The following is a 16219-nucleotide window of genomic DNA, read 5'->3' as shown; positions in this document are numbered from 1 at the left end:
AAGCACCAGATCAGGAGATACTGCAGTGTCTGTCCAGAGTAAAGACCTTTCACTTAACAGTATCGCCTTCTCCTTTTCTCCAAAAAGAGTAACAGACTGAACTGAGACAGGTTACAGTTATTGAGTTCAGACTTGTTGCCTGAGAGCCGCTTCCATGCCAAGGTTTGGGACGAAGTATCACCTCCAAGGCAGGACACTTCCAGCTCAAGCAACTGTTCATAGTGGGCATATGGGGATGTATCAACAAGGAAAACTTGGTTTCCAACTGCTTGTATCAGAACCACAAATTCAACAGCTGGTTTAGAGTGTGTTGAAACAGGCTTGCTACATCTCCCTGTGCTCCTTCTTCCTGCTAAGACTTTGAAGTGAAATAAGGCAGGGCAGTTCCAGCTGCTGAAGGGGAATGCCATCAGCCCAGCTTGCTTTAAATCCTCTACCAATTCAAGTTGTACTGTGCCATGAAATACAAGTTGTACTGCCTTGAGACACATCTGATTTCTCTGCATCAAAGACACTGTGCTGTCATGTGCCTAAAGCAAACACCAACTGAGTCAATACTAAATATTCCCTACCTGTAGGTTCAGACAACCTTATTTTCTCGCTCTGAAACCCTAAAGAAATCCCAGAACAGTTGTTTCTTTGTGCCGACATACAAAGCAGCTGCACAGCAACCACTCTACCCAAAATTCTGGTGTTTTGAAACACCGTCAAAGTAGAAATTTGAAAGAAAATAATTATTATTCACCTCCCAACCTTAGTTGTTCCTTCCACTGTATGATGTAGAACAAGTTTGTGATCTGAAGTCAAACTGACCATCTTAATTATTCCAGAATCCCACATCCCACAACTTTTTAACCATAAACAGGGAACACCTTCTATTATTGAGCCAAAAAAAGGTGAAACTCTAGAATGGCACACAGGTAACTGTGGAGACACAAGTACTGACCACCTGTGAGGTGAGCCCATGCAGGACAGCTGGGATTAGCAGCAGTTTAGCATCAGAGCTCCCCTGCTGAGCATCTCCTGTACAGTGACCCCAAACTGCCACTCCAGTGGTTATTTTTAGAAGTACATCATATCATTAACAGAAATAGAATTGTGACCAGGGATGGTGTGGAACCCAAACATCATTTCAAGTGAAGCTGGAACTTGAGCACTATTGAAGAGCTGTTACAAGCACTACTATCACAGGCAGTGTTCGAAGTCATTAAAATACCAACTGGAAACACCAGAGTCCATTTGAACAATTTATTAGTATCCTCTTTTTTTACAAGTTTTAGAAAAAGAATCCCAGGATTTTGCCTCCTGTGTGTTTTCGTCTCGCCTCCTCATGGTCCATGATGCCAGCTGAGGTTGTCAGTACAATATACCTGCCAAGAGAGAGCAAATGTTCAGTTTATTTCCCTGTTCCAGGCTGCTGCAGAGCTGACAGCACCAACTTCATCTGTTACAACAGCAAGGCCTGTTCCTGTAAGAACAGACCCAACACAGGAAGGTCTCATCATCAACAGCACAAAAGCAGCTCCTCTCACGAGCACAGCTCTGCAGCACACACAGGACACTGACAGACTCCTGTTCTCCAACTATCTGCCTCTTCCCTTGCATATTCCCACTGGGCAGTCCCTGTCCAGCTGCTGCAGCAGCAGGGACTCCAAGGTTTCTAGACCAAGTCCATTTCTACCCTGCAGAGATGCTGCTCCCCAGTGCAGGCAGAGGTGGCAGTGCCAGACAGTTCCCCAACTGGGATCTGTGCCTCACTGCCTGGGGCAGGGCGGAGCTGTCACTGCTGATGCCAACACCTGCATCACCAACACACCTCACACACACAGCCCCATGTCTGAGAACCTCTGCTCCCACCTCTCTATAAATAAATACTCTTAAAACTCCCAATGGCAACACAGAGCAGCCACACAGGGCCAGCTGGAGCAGGAGTTACTGCTGGAGAAGAGAAACAGCACAGAACTGTTAATCCTTCCTTTGATAGGACAGACTGGCTGAGGCCCTGGAGGCTCTTCCAGCTCTGCCATCCTGGAGCACTGGGATTTACAGCTCTTGATTCCATACACTTTGTGGGGGAAAAAAAATACACTGCATAATATTAAAATTTCCTGTGCTGTGGAGATTCCTTTAACAGAGGCTCCAAGTCCCTCATGGCTTTATATCTGATTAACCTGCACATGTGAATTCAAGTAGTACAATCTACTTCCACTGACCTGGTAACTTACATTACTCCTCCTCCATTTAAAAATGGCCACTTATAAAAATGAAACAAGTATGACAGAAGTCGTATTTTCCATTAATTTTACCAAAGCTAAGCAGAAACAGATCCTTGCTTAGCACTGCCCTTTTAAAACTGGTTTAAAAGGGCATTTATATGGAGGATGGATTTTTAGACTGGAATTTAATTCCAGGCTGATCAGAGGAAAGGTCCAGGTGAGTCTAACTCAAGCAGCTTGTGAGTGTAACATTTTTACACACAACACACGTTTGACCCTTCCTTGTACTCACCCAAACTGACGGGAAGGCAGCAGGTTGTTCTGCCACTTTTCCAAATCCTTCAGCTGCACATCAAATCTGGGACTGATTACACCACACTGTAAAAGAGGATTCCATTACAAACTGAAGAACTTTATGGATTTGCACAAGTATGATCCCAGCTCCCTGCCTGAAGGATTTCACCAAGTGCTTCCTCCAACCCAGAAACTCCACACCCATTACTTCCTCAGCCTCTCCTCACCTCAACAGCCTTAAACTGCTGCTGAAGCTACACCACCCAAGTAATGCCCACACCTGGGGGAGCACAAAAGCATGCTCTAACATCAGCAAAATTCCTGGGATTGCTCAGGGATATTCTACTTCTAACCACCACAGAGTTAGCAAAAGAACCCCGTGTAGATTTTAACCAGGAAGAAATTATCATGCCTAGAAGTTATTGGAATTTTCAAGGTAATTGTATTAGTGACCAAGACCACCAGCACCACCACCAGTTACCTCACTGGCTCCAATTATTAACAACTATCCAACACCAAACCAGAAGCACACCTTCTTCCTGCACTATGCACATTTTTCTGAACTCAGCAACTGTTCCCTTATTGCAATGACTGAGAGAAACATTATATCCACTAGCCTGGAAGACCCATTACAAAAACATCCTGGAAGAGTTCAAGGAACACTACCCTCAAACCTGACCTACATCACTTTTATTACAGACACATAACACTGTAATTACTACAGTAATTTGGGGGTGTCAGGACTATCTGCCTTATGCACTCATGCAATTTTCACATGGTATATTTATTCATCATCAGGACAGCCCCCAACATATTCTGACCAAGTAGGTTTTTTTTATTTCTTTACTGAAGAGTCAACTCTCACCCAAAGAGCTAAACTGTAAACAATGATGCACAGCAAGTCACCACAGAACTGCACAGCTCAGTAGTTTGAGACATAAGCATTTAAAAAATTCCAAAACACACACGAATGCCTCATATGCCCCAGGAACTTCACAAGCACCAATTCATGTAACATTCAACTTTCCTTCACTACAAGCAAAGCCCACCTGGCAGCAGGAGAAAGGTTTGGCTTCTCCACATCTGCAGGTATCAAACACCAACTGGAAACCGACTCAGGTCCTATCTCTTAAGACAAGTCTGCCAGATAGCTTAAATATCAAAGAAACTGAGAAAGCACGGGGTACCCAGAGAGCCTTTGAAGAGAAATACACAGCACTTGCAAGCAGACTTCCCCAAAAGAGTGTCTTATTCAGACTTTAAAAGAAATGTAATTAGTGACCCATACCAGTCTGAATCCAGACAAATTAACCACCCTTTTAACTGATAACATCCATGCTACTCTTATGTACACAGATTCAAATCCCACCTTCTTTACAAGCAGTTCTTTTAGAAATGGAGCAACAAACATAAAATTAAAAAAAAATCTGATTTAGAGACCTCTTTAGAGAACTGAATTCAGGAAGACAAATCGTACCTTGTTGAGTCTGCCTGTGAGGTTGACAACAATTTTCCCAGCTCTGTGGTCATCAATTATCTCGAATTCACCGATGTAACCTGCAGGAGACCAGCAGACACAGACATGTGTAACACTCAGCTACAAACACACAACTAATCAACTATTTGGTGCACCAAACTACTTCAACTTCCTGGATTCACTTCTTTTACCAGTTGTTTCTTCATGCTAACATACAAAGCAGCCGCATGGCAACTACTCTACCCAAAATTCTGATGTTTTGAAACACTTTCAAAGTAGAAATTTAAACGAACAGAGTTACCATTCACCTCCCAAACTTAGTTACTCCTTCCTCTGTATGATGTGGAACAAGTTTGTGATCTGAAGTCAAACTCTGACCATCTTAATTATTCCAGAATCCCCCATCTTTTTCAACCACAAACAGGAAGCATCTTCTGGCAAAGCATCTTCCATCACAGAACCAAAAGGTGACACTTTTGGGGCAGCACCCCCAGAGCCCCGCGGGGAGCAGGGCCGGCACTCACCGTGCTTCATCATGACGGTGAGGAAGCGGACGATCACCTTGGAGCACGGCCGGATGAGCACCTGGCGCTTCCCGCGCTTCTCTGCGTTGTTGATGCTTTTGAGAGCATCGGCCAGAACGTTCATCCGCACCATGGTGCCTGCAGGGAGGGCAGTGGTTACTGCACCGGCTCCTCGGCACACACACACACTCAGCAGAGCTTCTCTCAAAGCTAACTTTACATCTAAAAAATCCAACGCTGACAGGAAGTTGCGTTAAGCTTTAAAAAGCGCTCTCAAGCTGAATAAGCGAACCCAGTCGCACGCTCAGCTGTGATCAAGGAGAGTCACCACTACCACAACACGTCAGGGAATCTGACACAGTTAAATTTGGCTTTATCAAAGCACACACAGGATTTCAAAACCACCCTCCAGACACCATGTCAGCCATGTGACATCTCCAAAGGTAAATCAGTTTGGCCCTAAAACCCAATTAAAACCCAACTGCACGGTACTAATCCTGTGCACTAATTAGATCCTACGTGGTAATATATTAACAGATGCTGCTCGGGTGACTGAGCTGCAAAAATCCTGCAGGATGCACAAACACAACACTTCGGAAAGGAAACCCGGCAGCAGCTCTCTGATGCTCGCGGAAAGGAGCCTCGGAGCACCCCCAGCACGGCGGGCATGACTTGGCACTGCCAGCCCTCTCCGACAGAGCACCGTCCCCAAAGGTGTCCCTGCCCCGGGCACTGGCACAGATCCGGTGGCACACGAGGACTTTCACCACCGCGATACCAACACCGCGCGAGCCAACTCCCGCCCCCGGCGAGAGCCGCCAGCCCCCCGCGCCGGGGCCGCCTCCTCTCCGGGCCCCGACCGCGCCCGCTTCCCCGCGCTCCGCTACCTCCTCCCCGGCCTCGCCGCACGATCCGCACGCCCTGCGGTGCACCAGCTCCGCGACTGCCCCGCGCCCTGCCTGGCCCAGCTCCGCACAGCTCCGGCTGGGGCCCGGCCGCCGCCCCGGCTTCCCGCCGCCCATCGCCGCGGAGCGCGGGGCCACGGGCGGGAGGTGCTGCCCCCCACCCCGCATTCCGGGGGCTCCGGACGGCGCCAGGGCCGGTGCCGGCGGCTCAAACCGGGCCAGGCGGATAGGGCGGCGCCCGCTGCCCCCGGCGGCGCGGGCGGGGCGGGCGCGGGGCGGGGATGGCGCCGGGACGGGACGGATGCGGCGCGACCGCGGCTCCGGCCCCACTCACCGAGAGCGCGATGGCGGAAAAGGAAGAACCTGGGCCGCGCGGGGTGATGGGAGGGCCAGCGGCGGGGGGAGATATCGCGAGACTTCGCGTCGCAAGCCTGGCCCTCCCCATTGGCCGAGGCCGCGAGCCGCACTTCCGGAGCGACGCCGCCGCCCGGCTTCCATAGGAACGGGGACGCTTCGCGCGCATAGGGCGGGGCGCGAGGGACAAAAAGCTGCGCTCCGCCGGGCAGAGCGCGCCGCTGCTCTACTGAGCCCCGGGCCAGGACAGCGGAGCGGCGACACGGGGACAGGGGGCCGCGCTGAGCAAACCCCGGCTGATGGATGGGCTATGTCTCTACTGAGTTCGAACTCCAAAGGGGCACACGGCAAAGGGGCTGTGACAGCAGACATGCAGCACCGAACCCGGTGTCAGTGTATTCCCCGACTCTCAGAACACAGCTCGGGGACACTGCACCGTGTCCCCGCTGGGATTCACACATCCAGGATCTCCCCCATAGACAGGCTGTGCCAGTTCAGCACGGCACTTCCTCAACCCTTCCCAGAGCTCCTGCGTCACTGAAGAATGCATTGACACCCTTTTCTGTACATTTGACAAGGAACAAGTCTTCAAGAAGTTTCTCTTTAGTCTGTATTTACCTATTCAACAGTTACAACAGACACTGAAGAGAGTTCATTTTAAAACAGTAAACTTTGAAAACATTAACACAGGTTTTAGCTTTTAAAAGAAAAAAAAGGTCAGTTTTAAAAAAGGAGGGAGAGATCATAGAAAAGCACAAACAATTCAGGCTTATTTACAGAATCAAACTCAGCAAATTCAGGGTGATTTTGTATACAGACAAACATTCATAAAACCAAACGTGCTACAAGGCTCCATGACAACAGCAGTTTCCAGAACAATCAGCTGTTAAGGTTACACACACCTTCACTCATTTTCTACAGTCTCAGTGCAATGAGTTTACACTACAGCTAAATAAACTGAACTACAAATTTATATATTCCAGACCCCTACTCAACACATTCTCAGGCACACACAGCCAAAAGAAGCAAACAAATTCAGTGAGACAATGGAACCACCTCCTGCCCGCATTTTAGATGTGCACCCTCAGCCATGGCCATTCTCACTCAGCTAATTGTCCTCCTGCCACAAGGATCAGTAGTAACAAGCCTCCACGAAGCATCAGCCTTCAGAACTGCCTCTCACACTTGCCGCAGCCACAATTAATGATCAGCAAAACTAACACAGTTACAGAAGTACTATCAGGCATTTCAGCTCTGCTGTCCGGGTACTTATGCAGGGTCTCTTAGTTTGATGAAGACACTTAACAAGCTCCACACATCAAAGGAGAGGATCCCTCAGACAGGATCAGCTGCAGAACCCTACTCAGCACAGCAAGAGACAGACCCACAGCAGTTGCTGGAGTGACTTTTTCACTTCATCAGGGAGCCAATTAAAAAAAAAAGTGAGTGAGCAGTACAACTTCTATTGTCTTAATTATACATTAATTCTCAAAACTGTTCCCAGGGAAACCTTTTACTAGAGTGAATAGCAGTTAAGTCTTCATTCATTTTTCTTTTCCTTGTGCTTGAGGAGTTTGTTGATCTCCCTTTTTGCCATTCCAATGTACTTTGTGATGATCCCATGTTGGTTTAGTCCAGGAAACAGTAACAAGAAGCTTACTAGAGAGGAGAGGGAGAAAAAAAAGAATTAATACTCCCTTAACAAGCTTCTGTCACACTGCAATTCTTTGCTTCCCCCTTAAGCCCCATTACTTGCTTGAAAAGAGAAAAGCACAACCCTGCAACAAAAACACCCCACCACATTTAATCAAAAATTGCTTCTACCAGTCTCAATCCATTTCAGACAGCTAAAAAGAGTTGTTTTGCATGCCCACACTTACCAATAAGATAGGTCAGAAAGAGATTGTGAACCTGCTGTCCAATCCAGGCAACCACGGCAAGAGTGAAGAGCATGGTCATGAAGTACTAAAAGTGAAAAGGGAGAGTTAGCACAGACCTGTTGGGGATTCTCCCTTCCCTTCAGTATTAGGTAATATTTCAACATTTAAAAGTAATGGAAGTTATCTGGCTCTTCCACACGTGATACCTGTGTACAGGCTGTGAAAACTGAGATTATAGGATCTGCAATTGTTTATTCTCTCTCATTTCCACACCATCAGCTGGACAGGGGGCACATTCTTTTTTGCCCAGATATCCCTTAGTGCCAGACTGTGCCATCCTCAGTGCTGCTCCCAAAGCAGTTTTTGGGAGAGTGGCTCAGTAGCTTATGTACCAGCTGACACACTACTAAAGACCCAGTTCTTTGGACACTTTGTGCACACTGGAAACAGTTTGTTTACAAAAATTTACCTATCCAGAGAAATCCAGTCTTCCTTTATTTATCATCAAGGGTATGCTCCTAAACTGCACAGAACTGCAAGTTTTTAAGTCTTGTATCTTACCACTCCAGGTCTCAATAAATGTGTGACCAGTATCAAGTCACAGCCTGAACTCCCTGTTGTTTGTCTGGAATACCAGTTCATTCAGGCATGTGCCTTGCCAGAATACATCACACAAAGCTAAATCAGACAAAACCTCAAAACAACAGAGATTAATTCCTAGAACTCAATACCATTTTAGGCTTTTCTTCCTTCAGAGTGAAGAGGCGCTTCCACCAGCCAACAATACGGCGACGAGACTTCACCAAATTTCTGCAAATCTCATGGAATCTTTGCTGCTGTTCCGTGGTCCTTTTATTAAAGGGAGGGGAAAAAAGCCAGAAATAAGAATTCAAGATTTAATTTAAAATTTTAAAAAAATCTCCCATGGCATTTTTCCAGCAGTAAAAATATACGCAATGCTTATCCTGGCATTTGCTTTACTTAGTTTGACACCTTATTGAGCACTGCAGTGGAAGTGCTCATGTAATTTTCCTGCATGCTGACTCTGTAATTTTCCTGTAAATTGACTCCTAAAGAGCAACCACATTCAAGCCAAAGTCTACTGACCCTAATCTGATACCAGTGTGATACACACAAATAATGCATATCTACATAAGAACATTTATACATTAGTCATCCTAAAGTAGATACACTAAAATTCACCTTTAACTGAAAATTTTGTTCAAATTGGGTTCTTCTTCAAGTTATTGCTTTTATACAAGCCTCGCCTTTTTTCAATTTTGCTTCAATCACAATCAAATTCATACCCTCTGCATTAGTCTCTTTTTTATCACACTTACTACTGCCTCTTTCCAAACATACAATCAATACTCTTCCACATAATTTTACTTCTTAGTATCTATTATCCATTAATTACTAAAAACTAGTCTAGCAGAACTAACTAGCATGCTTAATGGAAAGTAAACAAAGTGCCTACTTCTTAAAAAAAAAAAAATCTGTTTTTTCCAGAAGAAAAGGAACAATAAAAGTATGTTGTAGCAGTTATCTTCCAGAAAAAGAATGAAGAGTATGTTGCTACTGTCCTCACTTCATGTATTATAGAGATTGCTGATTTCTCACTCCAATGACTCTACAAAGTAACCATTTGATATCTGCAAATCAGATACCCATTTTGGTAAAGATCATAATTACACTCAAGAAATTGTTTCAATTGAAGCTTTCCTCACCACTTATTAGAGCCAAAGATTCGAGGAGCAAGAGCAGGAACCAGGTAATCAGCCAAACAGAGGAACATAACGAAACAGGAGACACCTGAGAGAACTGATGGGTCCAAGTAGTAGATCATCCTGTAGAAAGAAAATATTTCTGAGTACTCAAACTGTTAAATACTAGACATGCTTGGTGACTTCTTCAGACTAGCTCAGAGCTTCCAACAGTAGACCTATTCTCTTGACTAACCTCCAAAAAATGACAAAAAATGCCTTTTTCTCTTAATATACCAGATAAGAATATGCTACAAGCAAATAAGGTACAAAGTTCAGTAGAAGTAAAAATTCATCATTATTATTCTCTCAGAAATTGACACACAGTGATTTTAACACTGATTGAAGGATGAGGATGAGTGAGTGAACACATGAAATAACCAGTGTAAAAGCTCTAATTTTGTTGCTCAAGTCACAGAACTCAGATCCATTAGAGGTTGTCATTTGCTCTGTCTCTCCTGGGAGAGCCAGCCAAACCTGTTCTGGACAAGAGGCCATCAATCTCCACTTGAAGCAGTGCTGCATTTTCCATATTCAGTCTGCCATCACCCAAACACAGCACAAGGGCAACTGATAAGAACCAGATGATCTCCCAAGTGTCTGATACAACTGGCAAACTGCACAGCTGGCACTAAGAGGTGTCTGTGCAAGGCACTCAGGTCATCTTTACTACTATGTCACATAAAGGCACATCCAAGTGCCTCCAGCACCTCCAATCAGACAGGAAACATCCTCCCACCTTGCTCACTGGAAGTTACCTGCAGTCTTCCCTTCTCCCCTTTCTCAAAACACATGATAGATAATATTAAAAAAAAAAATTGTTTTGCAAAAAAAATTGAACTTATCCTAAACACCACAGCAAAGAGGCAGAATAGGATATTTTGCCCTATGGAAACAAGTTTTCTGTAAGAATATTCCTGTTGGTGTGGGGGGGAAGCCGAAGGAGACCATGAGGTCTGACTAAGTAACAGGGTGCAAAGAATGAGGGCAGAATGTGAATGCACCACTGAAGAACATTCAGCTGAGCACAGTAAAAACATCAGCAACTACTGCTGGCAAGCAGCTTTTGCAGAAACCACACTGAGCAGGATGTGACTCGTGTTACTTCCTATTTTCACTACTTTTGTTTTTAACTTCCAATAAAGTTCACATACGTTTTAAGAAATGACCTGGAGTAAAAGCCTTTCTATTAGGCTTCTCCAGATGTCCTGCTAATTTTCTTAATAGGTTTGGTACCATGAAGATGCAATGATGCTGCAGGCTCCCTCCAGAAAGTACTTACAGGAAAGAAAAGGAAACAACACTCATCAGTGCCAGAGGAAACCAGGCTCGCTCCCAGCGAAGAACTTTATCAGTCATCAAAATCACTTCTCCCCATCCTTGCAACTGCTCTTCCAAGCTTGAAGTTTCAGCAGCCTACACAAAAAGAGAGGAAAACTCATTTACTAACCAGAGTATCAAAACAAATCCCACATTGAAATAGCTAAAAAAAAAAAAAATACCCCAGTGTGACAATTAAAGATCCCAGCCACAAATCTTTATGAGTAATTAAATTAGCAATAAGAATGTCAGTTCTGTACTAAGACATTGTAGTAGTGACGTTATGAGGATGATTAAATAGTCAAGATCCTTAGCAGCACATATAGGCCAAACAATACCTCCTCCCAGATTCTGCCAAGGTGTTTTCCCCTGATCTCCCATTTACCACACCCCATCCCCCCAAATTAGATAGTCAGGTTTTAAAGCCTAACTAAAGCCTCTCAAGTTTTCAGTGTCAATAACTAGAAAACTGTAATTTGAGAACTATTTTAAAATAAATGTATTTTCCAGGACAACTCTACCAGATTAAACTGAAGCTTTCTAGCTGCTGTTTATGCCAGTTTATGAAGGAGATGGATAAAGATATCCACAGTAAAATTATCCAACTGATCACATTTGGACAGCAAATTTTCCCACAAGCTGTCCCCGAGACAGCCTTTTAAACTCCACTTCCTACGTGATTCCTACATTCCTCCCTGCACCTCTCCTGCAAGGAGGACCTGTGCTGCCATCAGCTTGTTAAGCAGTTCACCTGAGGTGTTCCACATTTAACAGAGCTTAACAGTTTCCCGTCAGTGGGAGACGGCATCTCAGAGATTACAAAACTCAGGTAAACGGTGAAAAGAACCGACTGCTGCCCGAGCAGTCAGAGGTGAAAAGCCATGAAGACAGGCACGTCTGCAGTGCAGAGGTAACAGAACAGGTTTCACTCTCAGCTATATGCTACACTTAATCCCAGTGAGAACTCTGACACAAACTAGAATAACAAGGAGACAGCTCCGTGGACTGTCTACAAACTCTGGAACCTCCCCCCAAGCTCTGAGCTCTTGGAGCTGTTCCCCGTGCCCAGCCCGGGTGTGCAGCACCGCAGCGCTCAAACGCTTCCAGCCTCTGCCCCCTCACAGGTTTTTTACAGCGATTTTTCCCATTTCCCAGGGCAGCCGCTTACCAATTGAGGCATAATTCCACATATACCCTTGCGTTTGTTTAACTATTCAAGCCTATCTCAGCCCGTTTAGTTAAGCTAATCACCAACGCCTGCCGCTCTCCCGTATCGCTGCGGCGTTGGGTCCCGCAGCGGGAGGCTGCACACACACAGACAGACACACGCGGACTGACACAGCCGGGGTAACCCCCGCAGATAAGGCAACGACAAGCGCCGGCGGGGGCTGAGGCCCGCGAGCCCCAGCGCAGCCGCCGCCCCCGCGCCCCGGGCCTGTCCCCGCAGCCGCCGCCCCGCGCGGCCCCGCGCCGCTCCCACAGCGAACCCCCCGCAGCCAAACCGCGTCACACAGCGCGGGGCCGAGCGGCCCTCGCCGGCCGCACCACCGCTGCGGGTAGGACAGAGCGGGGCAGGGCGGGCCTGGCTCCGCCGCCCCCAGCAGGCCCGAGCGGCCGCCAGTCCTGGCCCTGGCCCGCCCGCCCTCACCAGCTGGTAGACGCTGTTGTTGTCACCCTCCGCCATCTTGCGCCGCTCCCGCACCGCCGGCCACGCCCTCCCTCACCATGCCTCGCCGCCGCCTTTTATAGCCTCCGCGGGCCGCCTGAGCGCTGTGATTGGCCAGCCCCGGCGCCCCGCCGGCCGCTGATTGGCCGCTGGGATTCGAACAGCGAGGGGCGTGCGCGCGCCCCCCTCGCGCACCGCAGTGCGGCTGAGGCGGCGTCGGGAGCGGTGCCCGGCCCCGGGTAAGGGGCGGAAACGCCGCAAAAAACACCCACAGCATGGGCTGCGCTGGGAAAGACCTCTGAGCCCAGCCTGCCACCGAACACCACTCTGTCAACTGCGCCATGACGCTGTGTGACACACATCGAATCTTTGCTTAAAACACCTCCGGGGACAGTAACTCTGCCACCTCCCTGTACCGCCCGTTCCAATATCTTATCACCCTGTGAAGAAATTCTTCCTAATGTCCAACCTAAACCTCCCCAGGCTCAGCTTAAGACTATGTCCCCCTTGTCCTGTCACTTGTTTCCTGGGAGCGGAGCAGAGCCTCCTTTTTCCCAGCTTCTTAAGGTCACCCCTGAGCCTCCTTTTCTCCCGAATAAACACCCCCAGTCCCTCGGCTGGTCATCACACCTGTGCTCCAGCCCCTTCCCCAGCTCCAGGGCCCTGCTCTGGCCTTGTTCCAGCCCCTCAATGTCCTTTCAGAACCGAGGGGCTCTGAACAGGACACAACACCCGCCGTGTGGCCTCATCTGTGCTCGGCACTGGGCAAATTCTGTTGGTGACATCAAAGCCCAGCGATGTGTTTTATTTCCTTCAGGACTTGTGGCAGCATGGGAATAAATACAGGAGAAAGGCATTGGGATATAAATATTGTTTCTGACTCAGCTTTCTAAATGCTTCAGGCACGTGTGTTAATGAGCGTGATCAATGCAACACAAGGTTATAATGAGAACAAAGAAAACATCTCGAGCACCAAAACTGCTCTGGCACCAGCTTGATGGAGACAAAAAGGGAGAAGGACTAAGGAGGACACTGTAAAAGCAAACATATGACCATCCTGAATGGTTTGGTCTTTCACAGAGTGCTTCTCACTCACCCTAGAACGTATGTAAAAAACAGATTCTGTACTGAATAACTTTCAAATTCACATTCCATTAAAAGCTAACAGTATTTCTGTGTAACATTTCATACTTATAAATGGTGTTCATTCTCAAAATCTATAATTTTACCATAGTAAAGCTCACACAAAAGGTGATTTCGTAAGGAAGGGATGATGCCAGAAAATAATTTTATTAGTCTTTTAAAAGAGTACAGAGCCATACAGAAGCATGGCCTCACAGCAACCTTCCAGTGTCTGAAGGGGGCCCACAGGGAGAGAGTTTCTACATCAGGAACTGTAGTGACAGGACAAGGAGTAATGGGGACAAATTGAAAGAGGGGAAGTTTGGGGTAGATGCTAGGAGGGAATTCTTTACTGAGGGTGGTGAGAACAGGTTTGCCCAGGGCAGATTCAGTCCTGGGAGACGTCCCTGCCCACAGCAGGGGCTTGGCACTAGAAGGTGTTTACGGTCCATTCCAACCCCTCACCATTGTGTCATGCATAACAGTTTGTACAGATATTTGCAGTGCTCTGCAGCAACACTGCTCTGGCTATGAGATGCCATCAGCCAGTTCCTGGTTTCATCCATTTATGTGACTCTCCCCACTAAAACCTCAAGTGCTTACCAATGGAAAAAGCAGGCATTGCCATCATCTCCAGCCCGTCACATTCACCATCTTCCAGCCAGTCTTTCCAACTCCCCAGTCAGGTGCCCTTGCAGCTTTTCTCCATCCCAGAGAAAAGGGATGCAGAGATGCCTTTCCTTCCTATTAGTGTTGTTCCATAACTCAGAGGGGCAGAGGGACAGGGGAGTGTGGCTGGGTGCCCTCAAGGCCAGAAATGCCAGATGGCCACTGCACTGCAGAGCACAGCACAGGGCAGGGCCCTGCCCACCCCTCCCTCCCTCCCTGAGCAGCCAGGCCTTGTGAGGCACCACATCAAATTAAAAAACTGTGTGCCTACACACCCCCATATGTATAAACTCCATTGATAAAATCTCAGCCGGGATGTAGGAAGCAGAGGATCAGCAGCCACTCAGTACCTCCTGTACCTTACCTGAGCTACACCCAACTGTTTTGCTTGCCTCAGTGCTGCAATGGGATCAATTCTTCCTGCACCAAGGTTCTCTTAGCAGATGCACAGAAAATTAAATCCCCAAGCTGGCTTGAAAGCACCTTTAAAAGGGGCACTTGCTCTGTGCACTCAGAACAGGCACACAAAGTTTACATGTCAAGCCTCCTCCTTTTCAGCATACCTAATACACATTTATTATGCTATTAATAAAAAATTAGCCTGATGCAGGGCAGAATTGCTCTAATCAGCAATGCATTTATGTACACAGCAGTAGCTGTAGCTAATAGCCATAATTTCTGTGAAATTCTTTAGCTAAAATATTAACAGTATATTCATAACTTTTCCACTAAAGAAAAAAAAGCATACGATAATTTGGGACCACATTAACAAACACACAGGTGGCAGGTGTCATCTCAAACTTTTTCCTAGTCAAATTCTTTAATGCATAAATTGTGTCTGCTAATTTTAGGAAAAGCCTGACCAAAGGGAAAAAAAAAAAAAAAGGAAAAAAGAAAGCAAAGAAAGCTTTGAAGTACTTGAGTGTACTAAAACAGAATGACTAATGTACCAGGCACAGAACATATTGATGAATAATTGAAGTAAATTAACCTTAAAGACTACAGCACTCAGAAAAAGAGCTTCAACTTGGGGGACTTGAGTCTTTTAAGACATTTGAAAAATTAGACAAAATATTACTATTTAAAGAGAATAATTTTTCAGGGCAAAACTAATTTTTGCAAAGCAAAACCAGACCATGAAGACCCTACAAAATTCAAAACTAATTTCTGTTAACTGTATAGATCTGCTGCATTTTCAATTTGTTGTATTGACAGTGCCATTATCCTAACAAAATAATCTAAGACACTGCTAGTGACTCCAGTTTAACACATCCCAGCGACCCATTTGGCAGAGCCACGTTCATGTCCTGGCTTTACAAAAGGGGAGAAAGGAGAGGCAAACAAATAAATTCGATTTTCAAAGGGCATCTCAACCATGAGCCTATAGAACTGTGAGGGGGAAACAAAACTGCTGAACATATGTGGAATATTTGAGAAATTGCTTTATAGCATGGTCTCTTAACATTTACTGCAGGTAAGCAGCAGGCAAAAAATTGCCATCAGTTGAACTGCTTGACTTCTATAGCTTCAGCTGGTTTGTATTTAGAGAGGTGATTTTAGACTTGCATTATTCTAGATATGCCTCACTGCAGAGAAAACAAACACCAGTTTTACCGAAGATAAAGGAAGTACCCTTTTGTTTTTTTAAGAAGCACCTTTTAGAAAATGTAACTAACACAGTCTTATTTACTATGCAGGATGTGCGAGCAGAATCTGAATTTTAGGTTTCCTCAAGACTGTACCAACCTCCCATACTGTCAATGTTTCCAAGAAAAATGCATCAGCACCCAAGTCGACAGTGACAGTCCCACTAACACCTGCACATCTGAGCTGTCTCCTTTGCATTAGTTATGCAAATTTAAGTCTCTGGAGAATCCTGCTCTAATTTGGGGTTTGGTTTGTATGTGTTTGTGTATCAGGCACCTTCTTCTACTCTGTAATTTTCACAACCACGCAGTGTTTGCATAGAAGAAAATTAAAAACACATATTCTTTTTTTATTTTTTAAAACTTTATTAAATTATGCAGTA

The 16219-nt window shown here is 46.2% G+C and overlaps 2 protein-coding genes across 2 annotated transcripts; both read right to left on the bottom strand.

Annotated features, from left to right (window-relative positions):
• Positions 1-1234: 1234 nt before the first annotated feature.
• Positions 1235-5817, bottom strand: RPS15A (ribosomal protein S15a). Its single transcript, XM_083872794.1, has 5 exons — positions 5751-5817; positions 4512-4649; positions 3988-4067; positions 2509-2594; positions 1235-1370 (listed from the first exon to the last, which is right to left on the bottom strand). Exons 2-5 carry the CDS (start codon positions 4642-4644, stop codon positions 1277-1279), a joined length of 393 nt encoding a protein of 130 aa, XP_083728920.1. The 5' UTR covers positions 4645-4649; positions 5751-5817; the 3' UTR covers positions 1235-1276.
• A 545-nt stretch (positions 5818-6362) lies between these two features.
• Positions 6363-12471, bottom strand: ARL6IP1 (ARL6 interacting reticulophagy regulator 1). The gene is made up of 6 exons (XM_083872158.1): positions 12382-12471; positions 10696-10829; positions 9378-9497; positions 8382-8499; positions 7651-7735; positions 6363-7429 (listed from the first exon to the last, which is right to left on the bottom strand). Exons 1-6 carry the CDS (start codon positions 12415-12417, stop codon positions 7311-7313), a joined length of 612 nt encoding a protein of 203 aa, XP_083728284.1. The 5' UTR covers positions 12418-12471; the 3' UTR covers positions 6363-7310.
• Positions 12472-16219: the final 3748 nt, after the last annotated feature.

Source organism: Zosterops lateralis (assembly GCF_965231275.1).
Source record: "Zosterops lateralis genome assembly, chromosome: 15".
Taxonomy (NCBI): Eukaryota; Metazoa; Chordata; class Aves; order Passeriformes; family Zosteropidae; genus Zosterops; species Zosterops lateralis.
Note: the sequence above shows the minus strand (reverse complement) of the source record. Positions and strands in the feature narration are given on the sequence as shown.

Coding starts and splice junctions, on each gene's coding strand:
- ARL6IP1 (XM_083872158.1), bottom strand. CDS start 12,417: ATGGCGGAGGGTGACAACAACAGCGTCTACCAGCTG. Junction 9,498..10,695: donor GTTGTTTCCTTTTCTTTCCT/GTAAGTACTTTC, acceptor TTCTTTCTACAG/GATGATCTACTACTTGGACC. Junction 7,736..8,381: donor AGGAAGAAAAGCCTAAAATG/GTATTGAGTTCT, acceptor TTTCACTTTTAG/TACTTCATGACCATGCTCTT.
- RPS15A (XM_083872794.1), bottom strand. CDS start 4,644: ATGGTGCGGATGAACGTTCTGGCCGATGCTCTCAAAAGCATCAACAAC. Junction 4,068..4,511: donor CACCGTCATGATGAAGCACG/GTGAGTGCCGGC, acceptor GGTCTCCTGCAG/GTTACATCGGTGAATTCGAG. Junction 2,595..3,987: donor TCACAGGCAGACTCAACAAG/GTACGATTTGTC, acceptor CCTCTTTTACAG/TGTGGTGTAATCAGTCCCAG.